The sequence below is a fragment of the Callithrix jacchus genome, chromosome 8 (assembly GCF_049354715.1).
Source record: "Callithrix jacchus isolate 240 chromosome 8, calJac240_pri, whole genome shotgun sequence".
Classification (NCBI taxonomy): Eukaryota; Metazoa; Chordata; class Mammalia; order Primates; family Cebidae; genus Callithrix; species Callithrix jacchus.
Window position 1 is genome coordinate 141,434,495 of NC_133509.1, and position 23,852 is coordinate 141,458,346.

Genomic DNA, 23,852 nt, shown 5'->3' on the forward strand with positions numbered 1-23,852 from the left:
CTGCGTAGTATGTGGTTCTACCATCAGTACTGATAACTGAGACCCACTCCAGCCCCTTCCCCGGAGCCTGGCGGACCCAATTCATTTCAGAGCTACTGAAGGTGAATCCAGAGGCTGCACAGAAGAGTCTCAGGGACCCCCCCGGGCTGAACCAAGCCTCCCCCAGACTCCACCAGCTGCACCTCACACTGGACCCCTGCAAACACAGAGACATCCTGGTCAGAAACTGCCACCCACATCCACTGTTTCTCTCACTCATGTCCACACACACTCAGTCTGTCTAGTTTTCCATGAATCACCTTCTAAAATGGCAACGAGGAAAACCCAGCAAAGCCCAAACTCCTTGGCGAGTCTCCTTTTTCAGCCCTGAAAACTCAGTGGAAACACCTGTGAATCCTGGGGCTGGGCTCCTCTCCCAGAGCTGCAGGGTCAGGGTGGGCTGCTTTTCATCAGCAGAGGGAGGGCCCTATTTGCATGTCTCCTGCTATATAGCAAGTTCTAGGGTGGGACTCCTGAGGAGAGGGCAGGGCCCAGAGCAGGTGAGAGTGTCCTGAGGGAGTTTGGAGATATTAATAAAATTTTGGAAAACGTAGTTTCTTATTAAAACTTTGTTCTGTGATACATTCTCCAAAACTATAACTGTACATGCATTTTTAATTTAAATATAGTTTTATTGAGGTGCAATGGACCTATGAAAACTGCATATATTAAACCTAGCTAGCATCAGTCGTCTTATCATGCTGTGTAGTATCAATGTTATTCCCACATTACAGATGTAAAATTACCAGCAGAAGCACAGATGGCGGGTACAGTGTTACCGGAGCTCACATATGGTCAGGGTGAGCCTGGGTATCGGTGCCTGTGCTTCTCACCACTGGGCCCGACTGCTCCCTTAGCCAGGCCCAGCACACGGTGGGTCACCCGTAGTGACATTTTCAGAACTTTCTTCTCGTAATGAAAGTGTGGTGTGATGTGTGTGCACTATTGTGTTTACATAATGAGTGTAAAGAGAAGCACATTTTATGCAGGTGTATTTTCATACATGTCAGACTTTCTTCATGTTAATGTCTATTTTTCCATCAAGCCATACTGAACTAATTATCCATTCACTTGTTTGTGACACTCTTCTTGAGACATTATTGCTGTAGGTAAATATTGCATAAAGTGTGCTGTTTAGTAAGTTCGCAAGCCGAGCTCGGTGGCACAAACCTGTAGTTTCAGCTACTTAGATGGCAGATGCAGGAGGATTGTTGGGATCAGAAGTTGGAGGCTCCACTGATCTATGATTCCACCACTGCAGTCCAGCCTGGGTCGGAGAGTGAGACCACATGTCTAAGGAGAAAAACAAACAAAATGGAACGTGATTCCACTGGTTCTCACCTGGGCATCCACAAGAACCATCCAGATAATGAACAAACAAACCACACTTACAAGTTTCCTTGTGCTCCTCTGCAATTCCTCCTTCCCAATTCTTCCCTCACCATATTTTGAATCAATGTTTCATATGTATTACTTTAGTTTTGATTTTCAAAAATTTATTATACAGAAATTATATAGTATGTGTTTTATCTGTGTGGCTTCTCACTCATCTTGTGATACAACAATGTTGACCCTCAACAGTGTGTCTATTCTAATGATGGATGTTATTGGAGCAAATTAGCATGTCATTACTGTTTATCTGTGTATCTTCTTGATATTTGTGTGTTTTCCAGTTTCTGAGTATTACATGTAAATGTGCCACTGGGCTTGGAGATGTAGACATCCTATAAAAATACGTTATTATTGTTACAACATCTGCCAACTTTAGTCATCTGCAAATTAGCCCATTTTCTTAAATGTACCAGATGTTTATGTTGCAGGACAAACTGAAATCTGAAGAGAGGTGAGGACTTGGAGGGAAAAAAACAGGAGCAGAGAATAATCGTATCTGGGGCAGAGGCTGCCAAATGTCATTTAAGGTAATACAAGATTAAAGTAGACATGCTCATTGGGTGGTCTAAATTTGAGTGTGATAGATGAATTATTCTTTAAATTCTCAGACTGTATACAGTTGAGGAATTCCTCCTGCTACTGAAGTCTTTTTCCTCAGTCCTGGGGAAAGATCAGAAAATGGAACAGTTCTGTCTGGGAAAACAAAACAGCAACTACAGCTGAAATGCATCCAACACACTCTGTGTCACCACTACATTGCTAGAGAAATTATCAGAGGAGGTGAAGCACCAAAACCACTGTTCCAGAGACACCGGAGAGAGCAATAAGAACTAAGAGGGGAGAGAGAAATGCACCAAGGATGTTTCCAGACCCACCTCCCATCTTCCCTGAGGAATAACAGCTTTATTCTAAAGGAAAAGGCAGCAGAGAGGAAACGGAAGAAATGAGTGGGAAGACACAGTGGCTGCTGAAGGAACATCTGGGGAACAGTGAAGAGACCCTCTTCCCGGGAATGGGAGTGAGATGCATGGATCAGCATCTCACCTGCAGGGGAAACAGGGACACCGGAAGGGCACACCCTGACTCAGGACTGTGATGCCTGCCGGGGTTTGCCTCCCCCAGAAGGACAGAGAATATCACATTCAGTCAACCCTTCCTGCCAGGCTGACAATTCCCATGTCCATGTGGCTCTAGGATGAACTGGGGAAGCTGAAAGATATAGAATCTCTCAGGTCAGCACAAGGATAAGGCCCAAAGCCAAGCAGGAAACAAAACCAAGGTGTCCCTGTGGGAATCTGAGTGTCCGATGGCTGCGGCAGAAATGCACTTTAATTCTGGCAGCCACTGCAAGAATGAGTTTCAAGTCACTGAGTCTCATTGATTAGATTCATGCGATTGCCCACAAGAAAGGCCTAGAAAAGGTAGAGTATAATCATCTACAAAAATCAAAATGTCATAAAATAAAATAATTATCCGCTGCAAGAATTCCATAAAGATATTTGTGTTCACCACAATTTTGTAGTAACCTGGATAAGAACTTGGCAACATTTATACCTCCTAACACCACCACGTTGGGCTTAGAATTGCAACACAGGCATTGTGGGAGAAACAAAAATTCAGTCTATAGCAGCACATCTTATCAATCAATAATATTTATTTGCTGTATTTTCTCAGAATAATTCACATTGATTTTTAATGGTTGAGATTTTCATTTTTTATCCAGATGTGATTGTTTCAATGGAAAGGTTGGGGGTCCTCATGCCAGCACTCTGCTAATTAAATAACTCTGTTCCTATTTGTGTTTGAAGCTTCTCCACATTCTGAATGTTTCTCTCTTAAGCCGATTGCCATGGTGGAATTAATCTGTCCTCCCTCTTTGGTGTCATCACGTGGTTATAAATACACTTCTCCAGGTTTAAGGTAGTGAATCCACCTGTCCTTTACTTGGCTTTATTATGGTACCTTCCTGTGTATTTTATACCCTTTAGGCAAATGATTTGTGTACATTTTGTTAGTTTCAGATTTTGAAGCGAGCTCCCCCTATTAGGGTGTGTCCTCATGCCCAACCTGCCCTGTCTCCCACTCACCGATCTGCACTCTACCAAGCCTGGGTCTCCTCCTGCCATCTGCGGGGCTCTCTCTCTGAACAGTGTTCTGCCACCCACCATGTTCTCTGGTCTTCACACATCTGGGCCTCTCTGGGTTTCCAGCTCCCTTTCCTCAACTCCAAATCTACCTTGTTCTACTCAAACCCTGTGGCCTGGAGACTCCCTTAGGGAAGTGTCTGAGTGTGCATTCATCAAAGGGCTCCTTTCAATCATTTTCCCTCTCATTAGTCACTGGCTTTGCTGTCTGCTGTCAAACAGCTTAAAATGTGTTTAAGAAATTTTACTGTGAAAGAAACAATCAAACCCATCCAAAAGTGGGCAAAGGATATAAACAGACACTTTTCAAAAGAAGACGTGTATGAAGCCAATGAACATATGAAAAAATGCTGAGCATCACTGGTCATTAGAGAAATGCAAATCAAAACCACATTGAGATACCATCTCACACCAGTTAGAATGACGATCATTAAAAACTCTGGAGTCAACAGATGCTGGAGAGGATGTGGAGAAATAGGAGCACTTTGACACTGTTGGTGGGAGTGTAAATTAGTTCAACCATTGTGGAAGACAGTCTGGCAATTCCTCAAGGATCTAGAAATAGAAATTCCATTTGACCCAGCAATCCCATTACTGTGTATATATCCAAAGGATTATAAACCATTCTATTATAAAGACACATGCACATGTATGTTTATTGTGGCACTGTTTACAATAGCAAAGACCTGGAACCAACTCAAATGCTTATTGATGATAGACTGGATAGGGAAAATGTGGCACATATACACCATGGAATACTATGCAGCCATAACAAATAATGAGTTTTTGTCCTTTATAGGGAAATTGGTGAAACTAGAAACCATCATTCTCAGCAAACTGACACAGGAACATAAAATCAAACCCACATGTTCTCACTCATGGGGGTGTTGAACAATGAGAATGTGGACACAGAGAGGGGAGCATCACACACCAGGGACTCTTCTGCAGGGCTAGGGGTGGCATAATGGAAGGGATAATATGGGGAAAAATGTCAGGTATAGGTGATGGGGGAACGGAGGCAGCAAACCACCTTACCATGAATATACCTATGCAACAATCCTGCATAATCTGCACATGTACCCCAGAACCTAAAGTATTATTTTAAAAAAAGTTTTCACTGTGGTTTCCAGCTATTTCCGGTAGAAAGATACATCTGTTCTCAGTTGTTACAACTTGTATGAAGGTGATCATCTTCAACACAGATACTCAAACTAATGTTATCATGTCTACTGAGGTTTATCTTGCAATATTTACATATAGATATCCAACAGACACTTTTGTAGAAATTATACAGCTTATATATATATATATATTATACATACATTATATATAACATATACTATATAGATAGTATTTGGCAAAACGGCCACATGATTAGGGTTACACACGGAGGCTCTGCCCCGTGCAGGTCCCTGCTTTGGCTGGTTAGGGTTAGTGTTTCCATCCTCAAAGACACTGGCGCCGTTGAAGTTTATGACCTGCCACACCCTCTGTCTGTCCCTCAGTGTCCAGAATGGTGAAGCAGCTCCTCAAAGGAGGGAAGATCTCAAATTTTCCTATGGAGGAGACAGAAAAATATACATGGTCTTTGGTAAAATTAGCTACAGACCAATATTCCTAATATGCAGAAATAAACCACCTGCCCGATAATAATAAACTATCTTCCACAAGACTTAAAAATAATCGCGCACCATTACCAATTCAAATTTACTTTTTAGATGCAGCAATAATTCAACGTTTTCAAATCAATAAGTTTGGTATGCCGAATTAAAAGTATAAAAGAAAAACTTTTATTAACTTCTCACCAGACGCAAAAAATTACATTTCCAAATTCAAAGTTTCATGATAAAAACTCTATACAAAGTAGTCATACAAGAAAATAACCTGTAAATAATAAAAGTCATTATGAAAAACCATAGCTATTAACCTACTTACTGGTGAAAGATTAAAATATTTTGTTCCAATATTCATAACAAGGCAACAAGAAACTTGGAGACATCTTACTTCTAAATTTCAAAATTAATTACAATATTGAGTAATAAAAACAAGACATTATTGGCATAAATATATGTAGAGAGGTCAGAAATAAGCTGATATATTAATGACAAATTAATTTCCGAGGTGAAAACCAAGAATATACAATGGTTAAGCCATAGTCTCTCCCAAAGAGGGTATTAGAAAAGCTGGATTTACACATGAAAAGAATTAAGAATTTTGGGTTAGAATTCATAGAAAAATCAATTCTAAATGAGTTAAAGTGTTACATGTATGGCCTGCCATTGTAAAATTTTCTCTCCAGCCAAAAAAATAAATAGAAATGATTTTCTAGATTTTACCTTAAAAGCACAGACAGCAAAAGCAAAATTGAACAACTGGGACAACATCAGAATAGATCCTACAAAGCAGGGAAAACATTCCAACCTACAGAAGGGAGAATATAGTTGTAAGCCATGCGTCTGAAAAAGTGTGAACATCCAAACTATACATGTCGATTTTAAAACTGGAAGGAAAATGATCATAGCCTAATTGTAAAGTGTTCAGTTTTACACCTCAAAAAACTGTAACAACACAGATCTCATGTTAAAGCTCCTCTCCCTGGGCAGGTATACATTTGAGGGTACATTTGGCTAGGCTAGACTTTGTAGTTAGTCAATCCAACACTAACCTAGGTGGTGCTGTAAATATGCTTCATAAATGTTATTAAAAGTGTCATCTGCCGACTCTAGGTTAGGAAGATTGTCACTGATAACCTGGGTGGGCCTGATTCCATCAGCACAGAACTGGAGTAGGTGACATTCCATGGTGATTGTCACTTCAGCTCTCTCTGCGATGTCCAGCCTGTACTTACTGATGACTTGTCTCATGGACATTGTACTTCCCTTGCCATCCCCTCACATTGTCATCCTCTATGTCTCACAGAAAAGTGGTATGTCCATCAGTAGTTTGTCAAACCTGAAAAGCAGACAGAAATAAAGACAAAAAAATATTTATTTGAGGATGGTCTCACAATGGGAACATGCATGGTGCACTCAGGGAAAGGAAGACCAGGGCTTTGAAGGAAAAATGAGGAGGGTTACATCAGCAGCCTTGAGACAATTATCCCGGGCTAGAAGGATGAACACGTGTGACGTCAGTGTGAGGTTGGACAGGCAGTTGCTGGGCAGATGTACTTGGAGAAGAAAGTACTTTATAGCTGTCATGGCCTTTGTGCAGGGTTGTGGTTTTGCAGTCAATTTACAGAAGTTCTTGTTATCAGGGATGAGGGTGAGAACCCTCCCTCATGGCCTTCTCCAGCTTCATTCACTGGTGGCTCCATTTTAATTCTGACAACATTGACACCCACTTCATGAGCTGAGGAAGGTGACTCAGTGACAGTTTGCCCAGCACAGGATCAATTCCACATCCACATCTCATGTTGACCGAGCAAGCGTATTTCCTGCAGTTCCCACCGGCCATGTGGACTCCCAGATGAGTCTAAACACAACTCAGTGTAGGGTCCTGAGCAATGAGGGTGATGAAAGTGTTGTCAGGCTTCCACATGTGGCTACAGGAGCCACAGCCAGAGACTCACCTGGGCTCCAGGAAATAGAGCATGAGCCCTGGAATTTAGACCATAGAAAGCACATTTTACTTTGCAGGGAGCAGGAAAAGCCAATGATAAAGGAAGAACAACAACTAAAAAGAAAGAGGAAAAACAGACGGCAGGGAAAAGCATCGCCAGATCAGTGCTGATTGTGATTTGCATACTTTACTGTCAGAAGGTTCGGAGGTGAAACCTGTGAGGTTCTACATGACCCTGACCCTGGCCCAGCCTCTCTCCTGGCTGTAATTAGAATTTCTAAAGACTTTTCTAGTCAGAGAATCTTTCTGAAGTTTCTGTCCTGACTCTGATTGGAGAAGACTCCCCAGGAAGCCCTGAGCTACCTCAGGACTCTGATCGTGCTGACTCTGGTGGAGGACTTTCCATCTCTGAAGGCGTCAATCTGCATTGTGTGCATCTGAGAACAGTTTCTCATATTAAACTAATTTTAAAAATATGCAGAGATGACACTGGTAAGCACAGAATTCTGAACTTAGAGAAGTTCACTGAAGAAACTGTAAAAAGGCAAAGTCCCACATCCTGACGGGAAATCAGCCTCCATCTGCACCTGCCTCTGGGGTTGACTGTGATCAGTGGCTCCTGAGCGCCCCCTCCAGCTCATTTCCCGCCAGCGCTCCTGCAGGAGGTTTGTGTCTGGGCTCACACTGACCTCCCCTCACTGTGCGTCTTTCGCACAGTAATAGACAGATGTGTTCTCGGCTCTCAGGCTGTTCATCTGCAGATACAGCGAGTTCTTGGCGTTGTCTCTGGAGATGGTGAATCGGCCCTTCACGGAGTCTGCGTAGTATATGCTACCCCCATCATATCTAATGGCTGAGACCCACTCCAGCCCCTTCCCTGGAGCCTGGCGGATCCAGTACATCCAGTAGCTACTGAAGGTGAATCCAGAGGCCGCACAGGAGAGTCTCAGGGACCCCCCTGGCTGAACCAAGCCTCCCCCAGACTCCACCAGCTGCACCTCACACTGGACACCTGCAAACACAGAGACACCCTGATCAGAAACTGCCACACATATCCACTGTTTCTCTCACTTATGTCCACACACACTCAGTATCTCTATTTCTCCATGAATTACCTTTTAAAATAGCAACAAGAATACCCAGCTCAGCCCAAACTCCATGGTGAGTCCTCTGTGCTCAGTGCTGATCACTGAATAGAAACACCTGGGAATCCCAAGGCTGGGGCTCCTCTCCCAGAGCTGCAGGGTCAGGGCCTGGCTGGTTTTCATCAGGAGAGGGAGGGACCTATTTGCATGTCTGCTACTATATAGCAAGCTCTGGGGCTGGACGCCTGAGGAGAGGGCAGGGCCCAGATCAGGTGACACTGTCCTGGGGGATTTAGATGACAATGATTGTATTTGGGGAAATGTGCTGTCTTATAGTGAAATTGTTCTGATAAACATTTAACAATTATCACATTTTTAATTATGTTTACTTATGTGTACAAATGGTGTTATTTAGGAGTCAGTGTTTTCTTCATTTACAGATGTAAAAGTGAACCCACACATGGAGGGGCTGTGTATGTGTCTAAGGGCTTATGTCTGCCATGAGTGAGTCCCAGTATCCGGGACTATGCTCCTCACAGCTGGCCTCGATTGCTCTTAGTCAACTCTAGGACTGAGCAAATCGGGCCTAGTGTGGTTTGGAGAATCCACTTCCTGCCATGAGAACCTGTGTGATTTTGCTGCGTTTCTCTCAAAATATGGAGACAACTACGCTTCAGACAGATCAATTTTTAGGTATCTGTGACATTTAACATATTTACGCATTCCACCCTATCATCCTTTTTTTTTTGTATAAAATTTCAGGTGTTTACTTGTAATAAATTTCATGAGTTTTGACAGATAATAAAATTCACTTTTTTAACTAGTACAGTCGTAAACTTTGAAAAAACCCTGTTTTCAAGAAGGTGTTGAATTGATTCCCCTCCGCATTCCTCTTGTTCTATTTTATATATATAGTTTTTTCTCCATCTCTTCTCCCATTTCTTTGTCAAATTACTGATGTTTTTATATTTCTTTAGAGTAGTTATTTTCTAAAATGTATGAGAATGAAATAATATACTATATAGTATTATCTACTTGACATATTTTTCTCAACAGAAATACTGAGAACTAAAACTTTTCGTTGTGTCTTTAATGGGTAGCATTTCAGCACACAAATGTAGTGTAATTTGATTTTTCTATTAAGCTGCTAATTGATATTTGAATTTTTTATTACTTTGGGTCTTACTAATAAATCTACTCAGCTTGGTAATGTATATAGATGATAAACTATATGTGAATTATAGAAATATGCTTTTTTAACAACAACAATAACAGATAAACAAGAGAATGTGCTATTTGGCAAATTTTCTTTATTATTTTAGATATTTGAAGCTATGAGCTAGAAAACACATCTGTAAATGAAAGAGTATCTGAGACTAATCTGAATAGATTTAGGACGTTCATTTTTCCAGGATGAAGGACATGCCAGTGACAGCCTCAGGGAGCCCTGATGAAGTGGCCCAAGGTGGCCAGCCCAGCTTGGTTTATACAATTTAGGGATACATGAGACATTAATCCATGTATGTAAGATGTACATTGGTTTGGTTTAGAAGCAGGACAACTTGAAGTGGGGAGAGAGTTTCCAGGTCATAGGTAGGTAGGAGGCAAACGGTTACATTCTTTTGAGTTTCTGATTAGACTTTAACTGAATGCACAATTTACAGGAATAGTCACGTAGGCCTTAGCTTGGCTGAGCGAGACAGTAGAGCAAAGGTAGCAGTGAGATATGCATTTGACTTATGTGAAAAAGAGGTGACTGTCCTTGGTTCATAAGGGTTTTCCTTGTGGTCAAATTTGAAGGAGGCCTGCAGGTTTTAAAGATCTTAGTAGCTGTAATTTTAGGGAAAGCACGGGAGGTGGATTTGCCTCAAACAGCTTTCTGCTTGATTTTTCCCTTCGGCTTAGTGATCTTGGGGTCCCAAATCTTTATTTTCCTTTCATGAACATGGAAATCTTGTGAAAACGAGTCCTTGTAGAGAGAAACAAAGGCGATGTGTCAGCTAAACTGAGGCGTATGAAATATCACCTGCTACAAGAGAAAACTGAAAACGTGCAATGGAGGCTTAAATTCCAAAGAGGTGAACGTGCTGTCGTGTGAAATTCTCAGTAACCACATATTGAAGTGCATGATAACGTGAATTAAATACGGCCTGAGAAGAACTTCATGCTTCTATGTTTGAGTCCTTCTGGACAAACTGAATCCCTACCTGAATGGGGCAAAAACATTGAAAACCTAACTTAGGAGTACGCGCCTGTAACAATGGCTGAGTCTTGGCCGATTCCAGCAGCCGTCCCTCATCCACATGTACACTCTTGAGTGTGTGAACTGTGTTTAAATAAGACAAATACCACCCTGTAGCCAATCCAGCTGTTTCTGTACCTCACTTCTGATTTTAGTGCATCGTTTAAAAATATCTATAAATCTTCTTCCACCACATGGCTGCAGTTAAGTCTTTCTGAATCAGCTGTGATTCTGGGGGCTGTCCAGTTCATGAATTATCAATTGCTCAATTAAACTCCTTTAAACATAATTTGGCTGGTTGTTTTTCTTATCAGGATTCCTACCCAACTGAATCTCTTTGCTCTAGAATGGGGGCAGTGAGAAAAATCTTGTGTGAGAAGCATATGGTGTCACTAAAGGGGAATTCTGAGCCAGGGCACAGCCACATTATACTGGGCTAGAGTCACTGTAGGAATATACTGTCAGCTCAGACAGAAACATCCCTGCAGGGTCGGGACTGGGCTGCAGGGGGCGCTCAGGACACACCCAGCACAGGCTCCCTCCCCAGAGCAGGTGCACAGGAGGCTGCGGAGGGGGGTCCTCTCAGGGCCTGGGACTACATTAAAAAATCTAAAATAAATATTTCACAAGGACTGCTGATGTATGAATAAATATCCAATTGTGATAATTTATCAAACTGGATGTTTTTATGAGAGCCACTATGACAATGGGGATTTCAAACATTGCCATATATCTTAGTAGCAAGTAGTGAGAGGTCAGGAAGAGATTCTTTCTTATAAATAAGTGCCATTTTGTAAAAAACACACCCATTTCCAAAGTAATGGATTCACATATTAAGGTCTAGAAATGGTTCAAGTTGCCGCTGAGACGTTCAAATGTGGGTTCAAAGTGGGAGGTGTGTCCTGGGGGAGCCTGTTACGTAGTGGGGGAAGCTCTGTCAACTCGGAGTTCAGGGATGTGTGGGAGACGCCTAGCTTCTAACACGACTACAGCTTGAACCCTCGGCTTCTACGATTGTGTCGTCCATGTGTCATCTGTTCGTTCTTTCTCATACTAGGTTAGGAATTGGTCTATTAAATATCATCCTTCATGAAGGTCCAAATAACTGAAGTGAATATGGAGATGTCTGTGCCCTGAGAGCATCACCCAACAAAAACAACCCTCCTCGGAGAAGCCCCCGGAGCACAGCTCCTTACCATGGACTGGACCTGGAGGATCCTCTTCTTGGTGGCAGCGGCTACAGGTTAGGGGCTCCCCAGTCCCAGGGTTGAGGAAGAAACCAGGCCAGTCAAGTGATACTTCACCCACACTTGTCTCCTCTCCACAGCTGCCCTTTCCCAGGTGCAGCTGGTTTAGTCTGGGGCTGGAGTGCAGCAGCCTGGGGCCTCAGTGAAGGTCTCCTGCGAGGCTTCTGGATACACCTTTTCCACCTATGGTATGCACTGGGTGTGACAGGCCCCTGCACAAGGGCTTGAGTGGATGGGATGGATCAGCACCATCACTGGGGAGCATTGTTGTGGGTGTAAGCAGTTTGAGAAGTGCGTGTCTGCCAGGAACCCCGCACATATAAGGGGCAGGATCCACGGTGACCCTCTGTCTCAGAGCCTCTTCCCAGGGTTGAGTGTCCATGCTCATGTGTCAGATGACAAACCCATTCCTCCTCTGAAAGAGCATCCCTCTGCTGAGTGTCAAGGCATCCATTTCCACTCCCAGGCCAGAAGGCAGGTGACAGAAACAAGCAGGTTTGTGGGACAGAGAGGTAAGAAAAGTGACAGGAACCAAGGAAACACCTTGTTTCCAGGACCTATAGTCTAAAGTCCCACTGCATACTTTGGGGTCCCAGATTCTCCATTGTGAACTTTCCTTGCACACGACGGTTCTTGAGGGGTGGTTGGGGGAAATGCTAAGTGAGTTCCCCTCTTTGCTGAGTCCAGAGTTCTCACCCTCTGTGGTACGTGGTGTTTCTCTGCCCGGTTGAGTCACCCCTGCTGATCCCCTACCTGGGGCTCTTCAGGTTTGCTTCTTTGTTCATATTCTTATCCTTTTCTAGATTTCTCTTCATGGAGGCCCCTTGGTAGCCTTGAGTGACAGCATAACCTAGGTCACCACATCTTAGCAGGTCTCAGGACTCTTTTTGTACCACAGTAAACACACAGACACACAGACACACACACACACACACACACACACACACACACACACACCAGTTCTCCACATCCTTTCACTTCCTTACAGGAAAACACACAGCTTTATTGGAGGAACTGTTTGCATGGGCCATGGGAGTGACCATGAGGCATCATCCTTCTCTGAGGATGCAGGATCTCCAGGTCCAAGGAGAAGAAAGGCTTCAGGTGCACAAAAGCCCAGCATTTCTTTTTTTTTTTTTTTTTCTGTGTTTTTCTGTTTATTTCATATATCACAGGATTTTGCAGGAAATTTAATTTTTAGATTCTACACAGAAAGTCTCTGCAAACTGCTGCATACACACAGCAGTGTAACTCTGTAAGTTGAATACACACATTGACAACCTTTCTCCCAGACAGCTTCCTCCGAGTTTTTTGTTTTTTTTTTTTTGTTTTTTGGTTTTTTTTTTTTAATTTTTTATTGGATTATAGGTTTTGGGGTACATGAGCAGGGCATGCAAGACAGTTGCGTAGGTACACACATGGCAGTGTGCTTTGCTTTTCTTCTCCCCTTCACCCACATTTGGCATTTCTCCCCAGGCTATCCCTCCCCAGCTCCCCCTCCCACTGGCCCTCCCCTTTTCCGCCCAATAGACCCCAGTGTTTAGTACTCCCCTCCCTGTGTCCATGTGTTCTCATTTTTCATCACCCACCTATGAGTGAGAATATGCGGTGTTTCATTTTCTGTTCTTGTGTCAGTTTGCTGAGGATGATGTTTTCCAGATTCATCCATGTCCCTACAAACGACACGAACTCATCATTTCTGATTGCTGCATAATATTCCATGGTGTATATGTGCCACATTTTTCCAATCCAGTCTATCATCAATGGGCATTTGGGTTGGTTCCAGGTCTTTGCTATTGTAAACAGTGCTGCAATGAACATTCGTGTACATGTGTCCTTATAGTAGAACGATTTATAGTCTTTTGGATATATACCCAGTAATGGGATTGCTGGGTCAAATGGAATTTCTATTTCTAAGGCCTTGAGGAATCGCCACACTGTCTTCCACAATGGTTGCACTAATTTACACTCCCACCAACACTGTAAAAGTGTTCCTTTTTCTCCACATCCTCTCCAGCATCTGTTGTCTCCAGATTTTTTAATGATCGCCATTCTAACTGGCGTGAGATGGTATCTCAATGTGGTTTTGATTTGCATCTCTCTGATGACCAGTGATGATGAGCATTTTTTCATATGATTGTTGGCCTCATATATGTCTTCTTTCGTAAAGTATCTGTTCATATCCTTTGCCCACTTTTGAATGGGCTTGTTTGTTTTTTTCCTGTAAATCTGCTTGAGTTGTTTGTAAATTCTGGATATCAGCCCTTTGTCAGATGGGTAGACTGCGAAAATTTTTTCCCATTCTGTTGGTTGCCGATTCACTCTAGTGACTGTTTCTTTTGCCGTGCAGAAGCTGTGGAGTTTCATTAGGTCCCATTTGTCTATTTTGGCTTTTGTTGCCAATGCTCTTGGTGTTTTGTTCATGAAGTCCTTGCCTACTCCTATGTCCTGGATGGTTTTGCCTAGATTTCCTTCTAGGGTTTTTATGGTGCCAGGTCTTATGTTTAAGTCTTTAATCCATCTGGAGTTAATTTTAGTGTAAGGTGTCAGGAAGGGGTCCAGTTTCTGCTTTCTGCACATGGCTAGCCAGTTTTCCCAACACCATTTGTTAAACATGGAATCCTTGCCCCATTGCTTGTTTTTGTCAGGTTTATCAAAGATTGTATAGTTGTATGTATGTTGTGTTGCCTCCGGTGCCTCTGTTTTGTTCCATTGGTCTATATCTCTGTTTTGGTACCAGTACCATGCTGTTTTGATTACTGTAGCCTTGTAGTATAGTTTGAAATCCGGTAGTGTGATGCCCCCCGCTGTGTTCTTTTTGCTTAGAATTGACTTGGCTATGCGGGCTCTCTATTGGTTCCATATGAAGTTCATGGTGGTTTTTTCCAGTTCTGTGAAGAAAGTCAATGGTAGCTTGATGGGGATAGCGTTGATTCTGTAAATTACTTTGGGCAGTATAGCCATTTTCACGATATTAATTCTTCCTAACCATGAACATGGAATGTTTCTCCATCTGTTTGTGTCCTCTCTGATTTCGTTGAGCAGTGGTTTGTAGTTCTCCTTGAAGAGGTCCCTTACGTTCCTTGTGAGTTGTATTCCAAGGTATTTTATTCTTTTTGTAGCAATTGCGAATGGCAGTTCGCTCTTGATTTGGGTTTCTTTAAGTCTGCTATTGGTGTAGACGAATGCTTGTGATTTTTGCACATTGATTTTATATCCTGAGACTTTGCTGAAGTTGTTTATCAGTTTCAGGAGTTTTTGGGCTGAGGCGATGGGGTCTTCTAGGTATACTATCATGTCGTCTGCAAATAGAGACAATTTGGCTTCCACCTTTCCTATTTGAATACCCTTTATTTCTTTTTCTTGCCTGATTGCTCTGGCTAGAACTTCCAGTACTATATTGAATAGGAGTGGTGAGAGAGGGCATCCTTGTCTAGTACCAGATTTCAAAGGGAATGCTTCCAGTTTTTGCCCATTCAGTATGATATTGGCTGTTGGTTTGTCATAAATAGCTTTTATTACTTTGAGATACGTTCCATCGATACCGAGTTTATTGAGGGTTTTTAGCATAAAGAGCTGTTGAATTTTGTCAAATGCCTTCTCTGAGTCAATTGAGATAATCATGTGGTTTTTGTTTTTGGTTCTGTTTATGTGGTGAATTACGTTGATAGACTTGCGTATGTTGAACCAGCCTTGCATCCCTGGGATGAATCCTACTTGATCATGATGAATAAGTTTTTTGATTTGCTGTTGCAATCAGCTTGCCAATATTTTATTGAAGATTTTTGCATCTATGTTCATCATGGATATTGGCCTGAAGTTTTCTTTTCTCGTTGGGTCTCTGCCGGGTTTTGGTATCAGGATGATGTTGGTCTCATAAAATGATTTGGGAAGGATTCCCTCTTTTTGGATTGTTTGAAATAGTTTTAGAAGGAATGGTACCAGCTCCTCCTTGTGTGTTTGGTAGAATTCGGCTGTGAACCCATCTGGACCTGGGCTTTTTTTGTGAGGTAGGCTCTTAATTGCTGCCTCAACTTCAGACCTTGTTATTGGTCTATTCATAGTTTCAGCTTCCTCCTGGTTTAGGCTTGGGAGGACACAGGAGTCCAGGCATTTATCCATTTCTTCCAGGTTTACTAGTTAATGTGCATAGAGTTGTTTGTAATATTCTCTGATGATGGTTTGAATTTCTGTGGAATCTGTGGTGATTTCCCCTTTATCATTTTTTATTGCATCTATTTGGTTGTTCTCTCTTTTCTTTTTAATAAATCTGGCTAGTGGTCTGTCTATTTTGTTGATCTTTTCAAAAAACCAGCTCTTGGATTTATTGATTTTTTGAAGGGTTTTTCGTGTCTCAATCTCCTTCAGCTCAGCTCTGATCTTAGTAATTTCTTGTCTTCTGCTGGGTTTTGAGTTTTTTTGATCTTGCTCCTCTAGCTCTTTCAATTTTGACGATAGGGTGTCAATTTTGGATCTCTCCATTCTCCTCATATGGGCACTTATTGCTATATACTTTCCTCTAGAGACTGCTTTAAATGTGTCCCAGAGGTTCTGGCACGTTGTGTCTTCCTTCTCATTGGTTTCGAAGAACTTCTTTATTTCTGCCTTCATTTCGTTGTTTACCCAGTCAACATTCAAGAGCCAGTTGTTCAGTTTCCATGAAGCTGTGCGGTTCTGGGTCGGTTTCTGTATTCTGAGTTCTAACTTGATTGCACTATGGTCTGAGGGGCTGTTTGTTATGATTTCAGTTGTTTTGCATTTGTTGAGCAGTGCTTTACTTCCAATTATGTGGTCAATTTTAGAGTAGGTGTGATGTGGTGCTGAGAAGAATGTGTATTCTGTGGATTTGGAGTGGAGAGTTCTGTAAATGTCCACCAGGTTTGCTTGCTCCAGGTCTGAGTTCAAGCCCTGGGTATCCTTGTTGATTTTCTGTCTGGTTGATCTGTCTAGTATTGACAGTGGAGTGTTAAAGTCTCCCACTATTATTGTGTGGGAGTCTAAGTCCTTCTGTAAGTCATTAAGAACTTGCCTTATGTATCTGGGTGCTCCTGTGTTGGGTCCATATATGTTTAGGATCGTTAGCTCTTCTTGTTGTATCGATCCTTTTACCATTATGTAATGGCCTTCTTTGTCTCTTTTGATCTTTGTTGCTTTAAAGTCTATTTTATCAGAGATGAGAATTGCAACTCCTGCTTTTTTTTGCTTTCCATTAGCTTGGTAAATCTTCCTCCATCCCTTTACTTTGAGCCTTTGTGTATCCTTGCATGTGAGATGGGTTTCCTGGATACAGCACACTGATGGGTTTTGGATTTTTATCCAATTTGCCAGTCTGTGTCTTTTGATTGGTGCATTTAGTCCATTTACATTTAGGGTTAATATTGTTATGTGTGAATTTGATACTGCCATTTTGATGCTAAGTGGCTGTTTTGCCTGTTAGTTGTTGTAGATTCTTCATTATGTTGAAGCTCTTTAGCATTCAGTGTGATTTTGGAATGGCTGGTACTGATTGATCCTTTCTATGTGTAGTGCCTCTTTTAGGAGCTCTTGTAAAGCAGGCCTGGTGGTGACAAAATCTCTGAGTACTTGCTTGATAGCAAAGGATTTTATTCTTCCTTCACTTCTGAAGCTCAGTTTGGCTGGATATGAAATTCTGGGTTGAAAGTTCTTTTCTTTAAGAATGTTGAATATTGGCCCCCACTCTCTTCTGGCTTGTAGTGTTTCTGCCGAGAGATCTGCTGTGAGTCTGATGGGCTTCCCTTTGTGGGTGACCCGACCTTTCTCTCTGGCTGCCCTTAGTATTCTCTCCTTTATTTCAACCCTGTTGAATCTGACGATTATGTGCCTTGGGGTTGCTCTTCTTGCGGAATATTTTTGTGGTGTTCTCTGTATTACCTGCAATTGAGTGTTGGCTTGTCTTGCTAGGTGGGGGAAATTTTCCTGGATGATGTCCTGAAGAGTATTTTTCAGCTGGGATTCATTCTCTTCGTCCCCTTCTGGTACACCTATCAAACGTAAGTTAGGTCTTTTCACATAGTCCCACATTTCTTGGAGACTTTGTTCATTCCTTTTTGCGCTTTTTTCTCTGATCTTGGTTTCTCGTTTTATTTCATTGAGTTGGTCTTCGACTTCAGATATTCTTTCTTCTGCTTGGTCAATTCGGCTATTGAAACTTGTGTTTGCTTCGCGAAGTTCTCGTATTGTGTTTTTCAGCTCCTTTAATTCATTCATATTCCTCTCTAAGGTATCCATTCTTGTTATCATTTCCTCGAATCTTTTTTCAAATCTTTTTTCAAGGTTCTTAGTTTCTTTGCATTGATTTAATACATGATCTTTTAGCTCACCAAAGTTTCTCATTATCCATCTTCTGAAGTCTAATTCCGTCATTTCGTCACAGTCATTCTCCGTCCAGCTTTGTTCCCTTGCTGGTGAGGAGTTTTGGTCCTTTCTAGGAGGCGATGTGTTCTGGTTTCGGGTGTTTTCCTCCTTTTTGCGCTGGTTTCTTCCCATCTTTGTGGATTTGTCCGCTGGTCGTCTGCGTAGTTGCTGACTTTTCGTTTGGGTCTCTGAGTGGACACCCAGAATGTTGATGATGAAGTATTTCTGTTGCTTGGTTTTCCTTCTACCAGTCTAGCCCCTTCGCTGTACGACTGTTGAGGTCCGCTCCAGACCCTGCTTGTCTGGGGTGCACCTCTAGTAGCCGTGGCACAGCGAGGGATGCTACCAGTTTCTTTTTCTGCTCTCTTTGTCCCAGGATGATGCCTGCCTAATGACAGTCTTTTGGATATAGAGGGGTCAGGGAGCTGCTTGAGGAGACAGTTTGTACTTTATAGGGGTTTAATTGCTGAGCTGTGCACTCTGTTGTTCATTCAGGGCTGTTAGGCTGCTATGTTTGATTCTGCTGCAACACAGCTCATTAAACAACCTTTTTTTTTTTTCTCAAATGCTCTGTGTTGAGGGGTTTGGGCTTTATTTTTGGATGTCCGATCAGGTGTCCTGCCCAGCTCAAAGGCAGACTAGCCACTGTTTGGCTGCCGAGGCTCCGCCCTGCTGTTGTGTGATTCGCGCTGTTCCTGCCGGCTCTGCTGTGGTCTCCGCCACGCCCTGCGGCGGAGTCTCTTCGTTGTAGCGTGTTGCCTCAGCAACGGCAGGCTGCGTCAGCAGTGGGCGTGTATCTCAGTAGGGACGGGTTGCCTCGGCAACGGCTGGCTGCGTCAGCAGTGGGCGTGTATCTCAGTTGGGGCGGGTTGCCTCGGCAACGGCTGGCTGCCTCAGCAGTGGGCGTGTATATCAGTTGGGGCAGGTTGCCTCCATAGTGGTGTACGCCCCTCCCCCACAGAGCGTCTCGGACCGTCTGCCCGGGATAGTTTGAAATCGCGGTTTTGTTCGTCCCACTGGGTATCCCAAGCGATCTTTCTCTGCAATCCCCTGGGCTGGGCTACTGTGCAAGTCTCGTTCAGTCTCAAGTCCAGCCCTCTCAAGTCTCAGGTTGCCAGTTCAACAAGGCACCCGGACAAGCGCGCCCTGTGGGGATTGCTGGGTAGGGCCGGCCGCCGCCGCCCCGGCTGCCGGCTTCGCCAGGCAGACCTACTGCCTGGCGTCCCGTGTCTTTTTATACTTGGGAGTTTCCCCGTTCTGTGGGCAACAAAGATCAGTCTGGAAATGCAGCACTGACTCACCGTTTGCGAATTCAACGCGGGCTCCAATCCTGGGTTGTTCTCACAGCGCCATCTTGAGTCCCCTCCAAAAGCCCCGCATTTCAGGACCTGGGAGAGGAATCACAGATCACGTACAGCAGGACTGGCCAGGAGGAACAAGGCACTGATGGTAGATTTGAGTGAGGAGAACGAGGTGAGGCCTGATCTTATGTCTTTGCTCCTTCTTTCTGTTGATGTGATGTGTCACACTGATTTATTTGCATATGCTCGTCCAGTCTTGCTTCACTGGGATAACCTGCACTTGGTCATGATGAATGACTATTAATGTGGTGTTGAATTGGGTTTGCTAAAATTTTATTGTGGATTTTTGCATCTATATTCATCAAAGATATTGGCCTGTAGGTTTTTTTATTTCTTTGCCTGGTTTTCATATCAGGGTAATACTGATCCCATATGGCACATTTGAAAGTATTCCCTCCCTATCTATCTTTTTGAATATTTTGAGGAGTGTACGTATTGTTTCTTCTTTAAATGTTTGTGATAATTCAGCAGTAAGGCCCTCGAATCCTGGGAGTTTTCATTGACTGGAGACCTTAAATTACAGCTATAATTTTCTTGTTTTTGGTCTCCTCAATGCTTGGCTTCCTGCTGGGAAACACCAGAGTCAAAGGGGATCTTGGGTCTAGTCTTTGTGCAGACGATATTGTGGTATTCAACGACTTCTACGTGTTTGATGGAATGGACACAGAGGCCCAGTGTGGAAACAGGAATGACTACTGGCCTAGAAGAAGGGGAATATGTGTTTTATGGAATGGAAACAGAGGCCCAGTGTGGAATCAGGAATGACTACTGGCCTAGAAGAAGGGGACTATGTGTTTGATGGAATGGAAACAGAGGCCCAGTGTGGAATCAGGAATGAATACTGGCCTAGAAGAAGGGGACCCTCCAGAAGTGTCTCTGGTCTCAAGGTGGTATCAGGCTGCAGCAATTTGGCTAAAGGAATGGGTGGTGGGAATGGAGTACAGAGTTTGCTTCTATCCTGGTGCAATACAGCTGCATGAATTCCTTCCAGCTCTGCAAATTGAGCTCAGGGTTTGCAAGCACTGTGGAATTATTTTGTAGTAAGGATTGATGATATGTGTGATTGCCATGGGGCCTTATGTGGTTATTTTATTTAACTTTCCTCAACAGGGATAATCTCATGTGATTCGGAGTCTGTGTGAGCCTTTCAGTATGAAGCTGCAGAGACAGGGTGCTTTCACACAGCCCTACTGGGCTTCTAGTAACCACAGGAACCTCTCCTCTCCCCTTCTTCCCTCTAGGTCTCTTTTCAACTCTGCAGTCTAGTCTTAGCTGTTTATTCCATTCTGTGGTTCTGTCATATGGGATAGACAAATGTCAGGCATATCTATTCAGCTGCCATGCTGATGTATGGACACTGGATGTTCCTAGCCATCTCCAAAAACTGTCATCCTTTATGTATCCCTGAAATGTGGCGTGTCAATCAGTACTTGTCAACCCTGAATAACTGACACAAGGTGACTCTGAAACATAATAATATCTACTCCAGGATGTGTATTGCAATTGAAGTGAGTGTGGGGCATTCAGGTTGGTAAAGGCAAATAAAGAATTAAGGAAAAATGGGGAGAGTTACATCAGCTGTTTTGAGGCAATTATCCTGGGCAGGAAGAAGCAGTCACAGTATGGACATTGGTGTGAGTTTGAATAGGAAGTTGCTGGGCAGATACACTTGGAGAAGTAATTATTTGAAGTCTGTGGTGGCCTCTCTGCAAGGCTGTGGCTGTGAAGAGTCTACTCATGAAAGTTCTTGCTATCAGAAATATGTGTTAGACCCTCCATCCTGGCCTTCCCCAGCTTCATTCGTTAGAGTTTTAACACAAGTGGCTCCATTTTGATTCTGATACATTTCATAAGCTCTTTCTAACACTACTTCTGAAGCAGATGACTCTGCAATTTGCATAGAGCAGGGTTAATTCCACATCCACACCGCATTTTGTTCAAGTAAGTCTATCCCTTTAGTATTAATGGCCAATGGCATTCCCAGATGAGTCTACACACCACACAGTGTAGGGTCCTGAGCAAATGGGGAGAGAAGGAAGTCCCATCAGCCCCTCCCATGTGGCTTCAGGAGCCACAGCCTGAGCCCCACCTGCAATCCAAGAAAATGCCGTGAGCCCTGGAGTAAAGACCACAGAGACCCTCTGTTTCTTCTTCAGGAAGCAGGCAAAGCAAATACAGAGGGGAGAACAAACACTGCAGAGAAAGAACATGAATTAAAATCAAAAGCACCAGGTCACTGCTGCTGCTGATTGGCTTTAGTGTCAGGAGAAGAGTCAGACGTGAAGCTTATGAGGTTCTAGGTGACACTGACCCTGGCCCAGCCTCTCTGTCGGCTGTGATCTAACTTCCTAAAGACTGTTCTAGTCCGGGAATCTCCCTGAGGTTTCTGCCCTGGGTCTGATTGGAGAAGACTCACCAGGCGTTGCTGAGTTTCCTCGGGACTCTGATGCTGGTGACCACGGTTGAGGACTTTTCATCTCTGTAAGCGTCATCTGCATTTGGTGCATGTGAGAATAGTCCTCATATTAAAATAATCTTTTTAAATTATGTAGAGAGGGATAGCATTAAGAAAAATACCTAAGGTAAATGACGGGGTGACAGATGCAGCCAGCCACCGTGGCATGTGAATACCTAAGTAACAAACCTGCATGGTCTGCACATGTCTCCCAGTACTTACAGTATAATTAAACAAAAATATGAAGAGATCATAATAGTAAACACGGAATTCTAAACTTAGAAACTTTCACTAGAGAAACAGTCGGAAGGAGATGAAGTCCCAAATCCTGACGGGAAATCAGCCTTCATCTGCACCTGCCTCTGGGGATGACGCTGATCAGTGGCTCCTGAGTGCCCCCTGCAGCTCATTTCCCCCAAGCGTTCCTGCAGGAGGTTTGTGTCCGGGCTCACACTGACTTCCCCTCACTGTGTCTCTCGCACAGTAATACACGGCCGTGTCCTCGGCTCTCAGGCTGTTCATCTGCAGATACAGCGAGTTCTTGGCGTTGTCTCTGGAGATGGTGAATCGGCCCTTCACGGAGTCTGTGTAGTATGTGTCACCACTAGTACCAATAGCTGAGACCCACTCCAGCCCCTTTCCTGGAGCCTGGCGGACCCAGTGCATGCCATAGTTACTGAAGGTGAATCCAGAGGCTGCACAGGAGAGTCTCATGGATCCCCCTGGCTTAACCAAGCCACCCCCAGACTCCACCAGCTGCACCTCACCCTGGACACCTGCAAACAAAAAGACACCCTTGTCAGAAACTGTTACACAGATTTACTGCTTATCTCAGTAGTGTCCATTCACACTCATTTTTCTATTTCTCCATGAATTACCTTTCAAAATAGCAACAAGGAAAACCCAGCTCAGCACAAACTCCATGGTGAGTTCAGTCTCTGAGTTCAGTCGTGATCACCAAATGCAAACACCTGAAAATCCCAGGGCTGGGCTCCTCTCCCAGAGCTGTAGGGTCAGGGCTGGGCTGGTTTTCATCAGCAGAGGGACGGCTCTATTTGCATGTCTCCTGCTATATAGCAAGATCTGTGGTGAGAGGACTGAGGAGAGAGTGGGGCTCAGAGCACGGGACAGTGTACTGGGGGAGATTTGTGACATTGATAGCATTGGGAAATTGTGGTTTCTTATTGCAAGTTTGTTTTGTGATAAACCCTTAAACCTATGAAAGTTATAATTTTGTAATTTCTATTTTAAAACAGTTGTATTGTGGTACAATAGATCTGTACACACTGCATATATTTAAGATTAGCACCAATAATCTTTTATTTTTACATATGTAGAGAAAACATGGTATGTGGTATTAATGTTATTTCCACGTTACAGGTGAAAAATCATCAGCAAAAGCACAGATGGGTTGTAATATAAATATACAGCTGAATTTTATTTGGCTTTGAAAAGATGGAAACTCTGAAATTTGCAACAACACAGATGCTCCGGGAGGACATGATTCTAACTGGAATAAGTCAGATGCAGAAAGACAAATGCTTCACGATCTCATTTACATGTGGGACCTAAAATGTCCATGCACTTAAAGCAGAGTAGAACAGTGGGTCCCAGCACTGTGAGGAGAGGGAAAAGGGTGATGTTGGACAAACGGCGCAGAATTTTTGTTATGCAGGTGGAATGACCTCTGGAGATCTAATGTACAGCAATGTTCCTGTATTTAATACTGTATCGTGAACGTGATTTTTGCTGAAAAGGTAGCTCTTAGGTGTCCTCATGTGACACACACACACGCAGTGCATTCAAAATAAATGTTAGCTCTGCGAGAAGAGGGATACACAAATTACCTTGACCATGATGAGCCTTTCACGATGTGTGTGATACGATTTGGATCTGTGTCCTGTCCCAAATCCCATGTTGCAACATCATCCTCAATTGTGAAGGTCAGACC

General features: G+C 43.3%; 1 gene segment (V, D, J or C); it reads right to left on the minus strand.

Annotated features, from left to right (window-relative positions):
• Positions 1 to 7,831: 7,831 nt before the first annotated feature.
• On the minus strand, positions 7,832 to 22,908 carry LOC128931009 (immunoglobulin heavy variable 3-43D-like). The segment is given in 6 exon segments: positions 7,832 to 8,048; positions 8,140 to 8,148; positions 12,464 to 12,542; positions 19,016 to 19,061; positions 22,370 to 22,677; positions 22,780 to 22,908. Coding segments are annotated over 6 exon segments (705 nt in total).
• Positions 22,909 to 23,852: the final 944 nt, after the last annotated feature.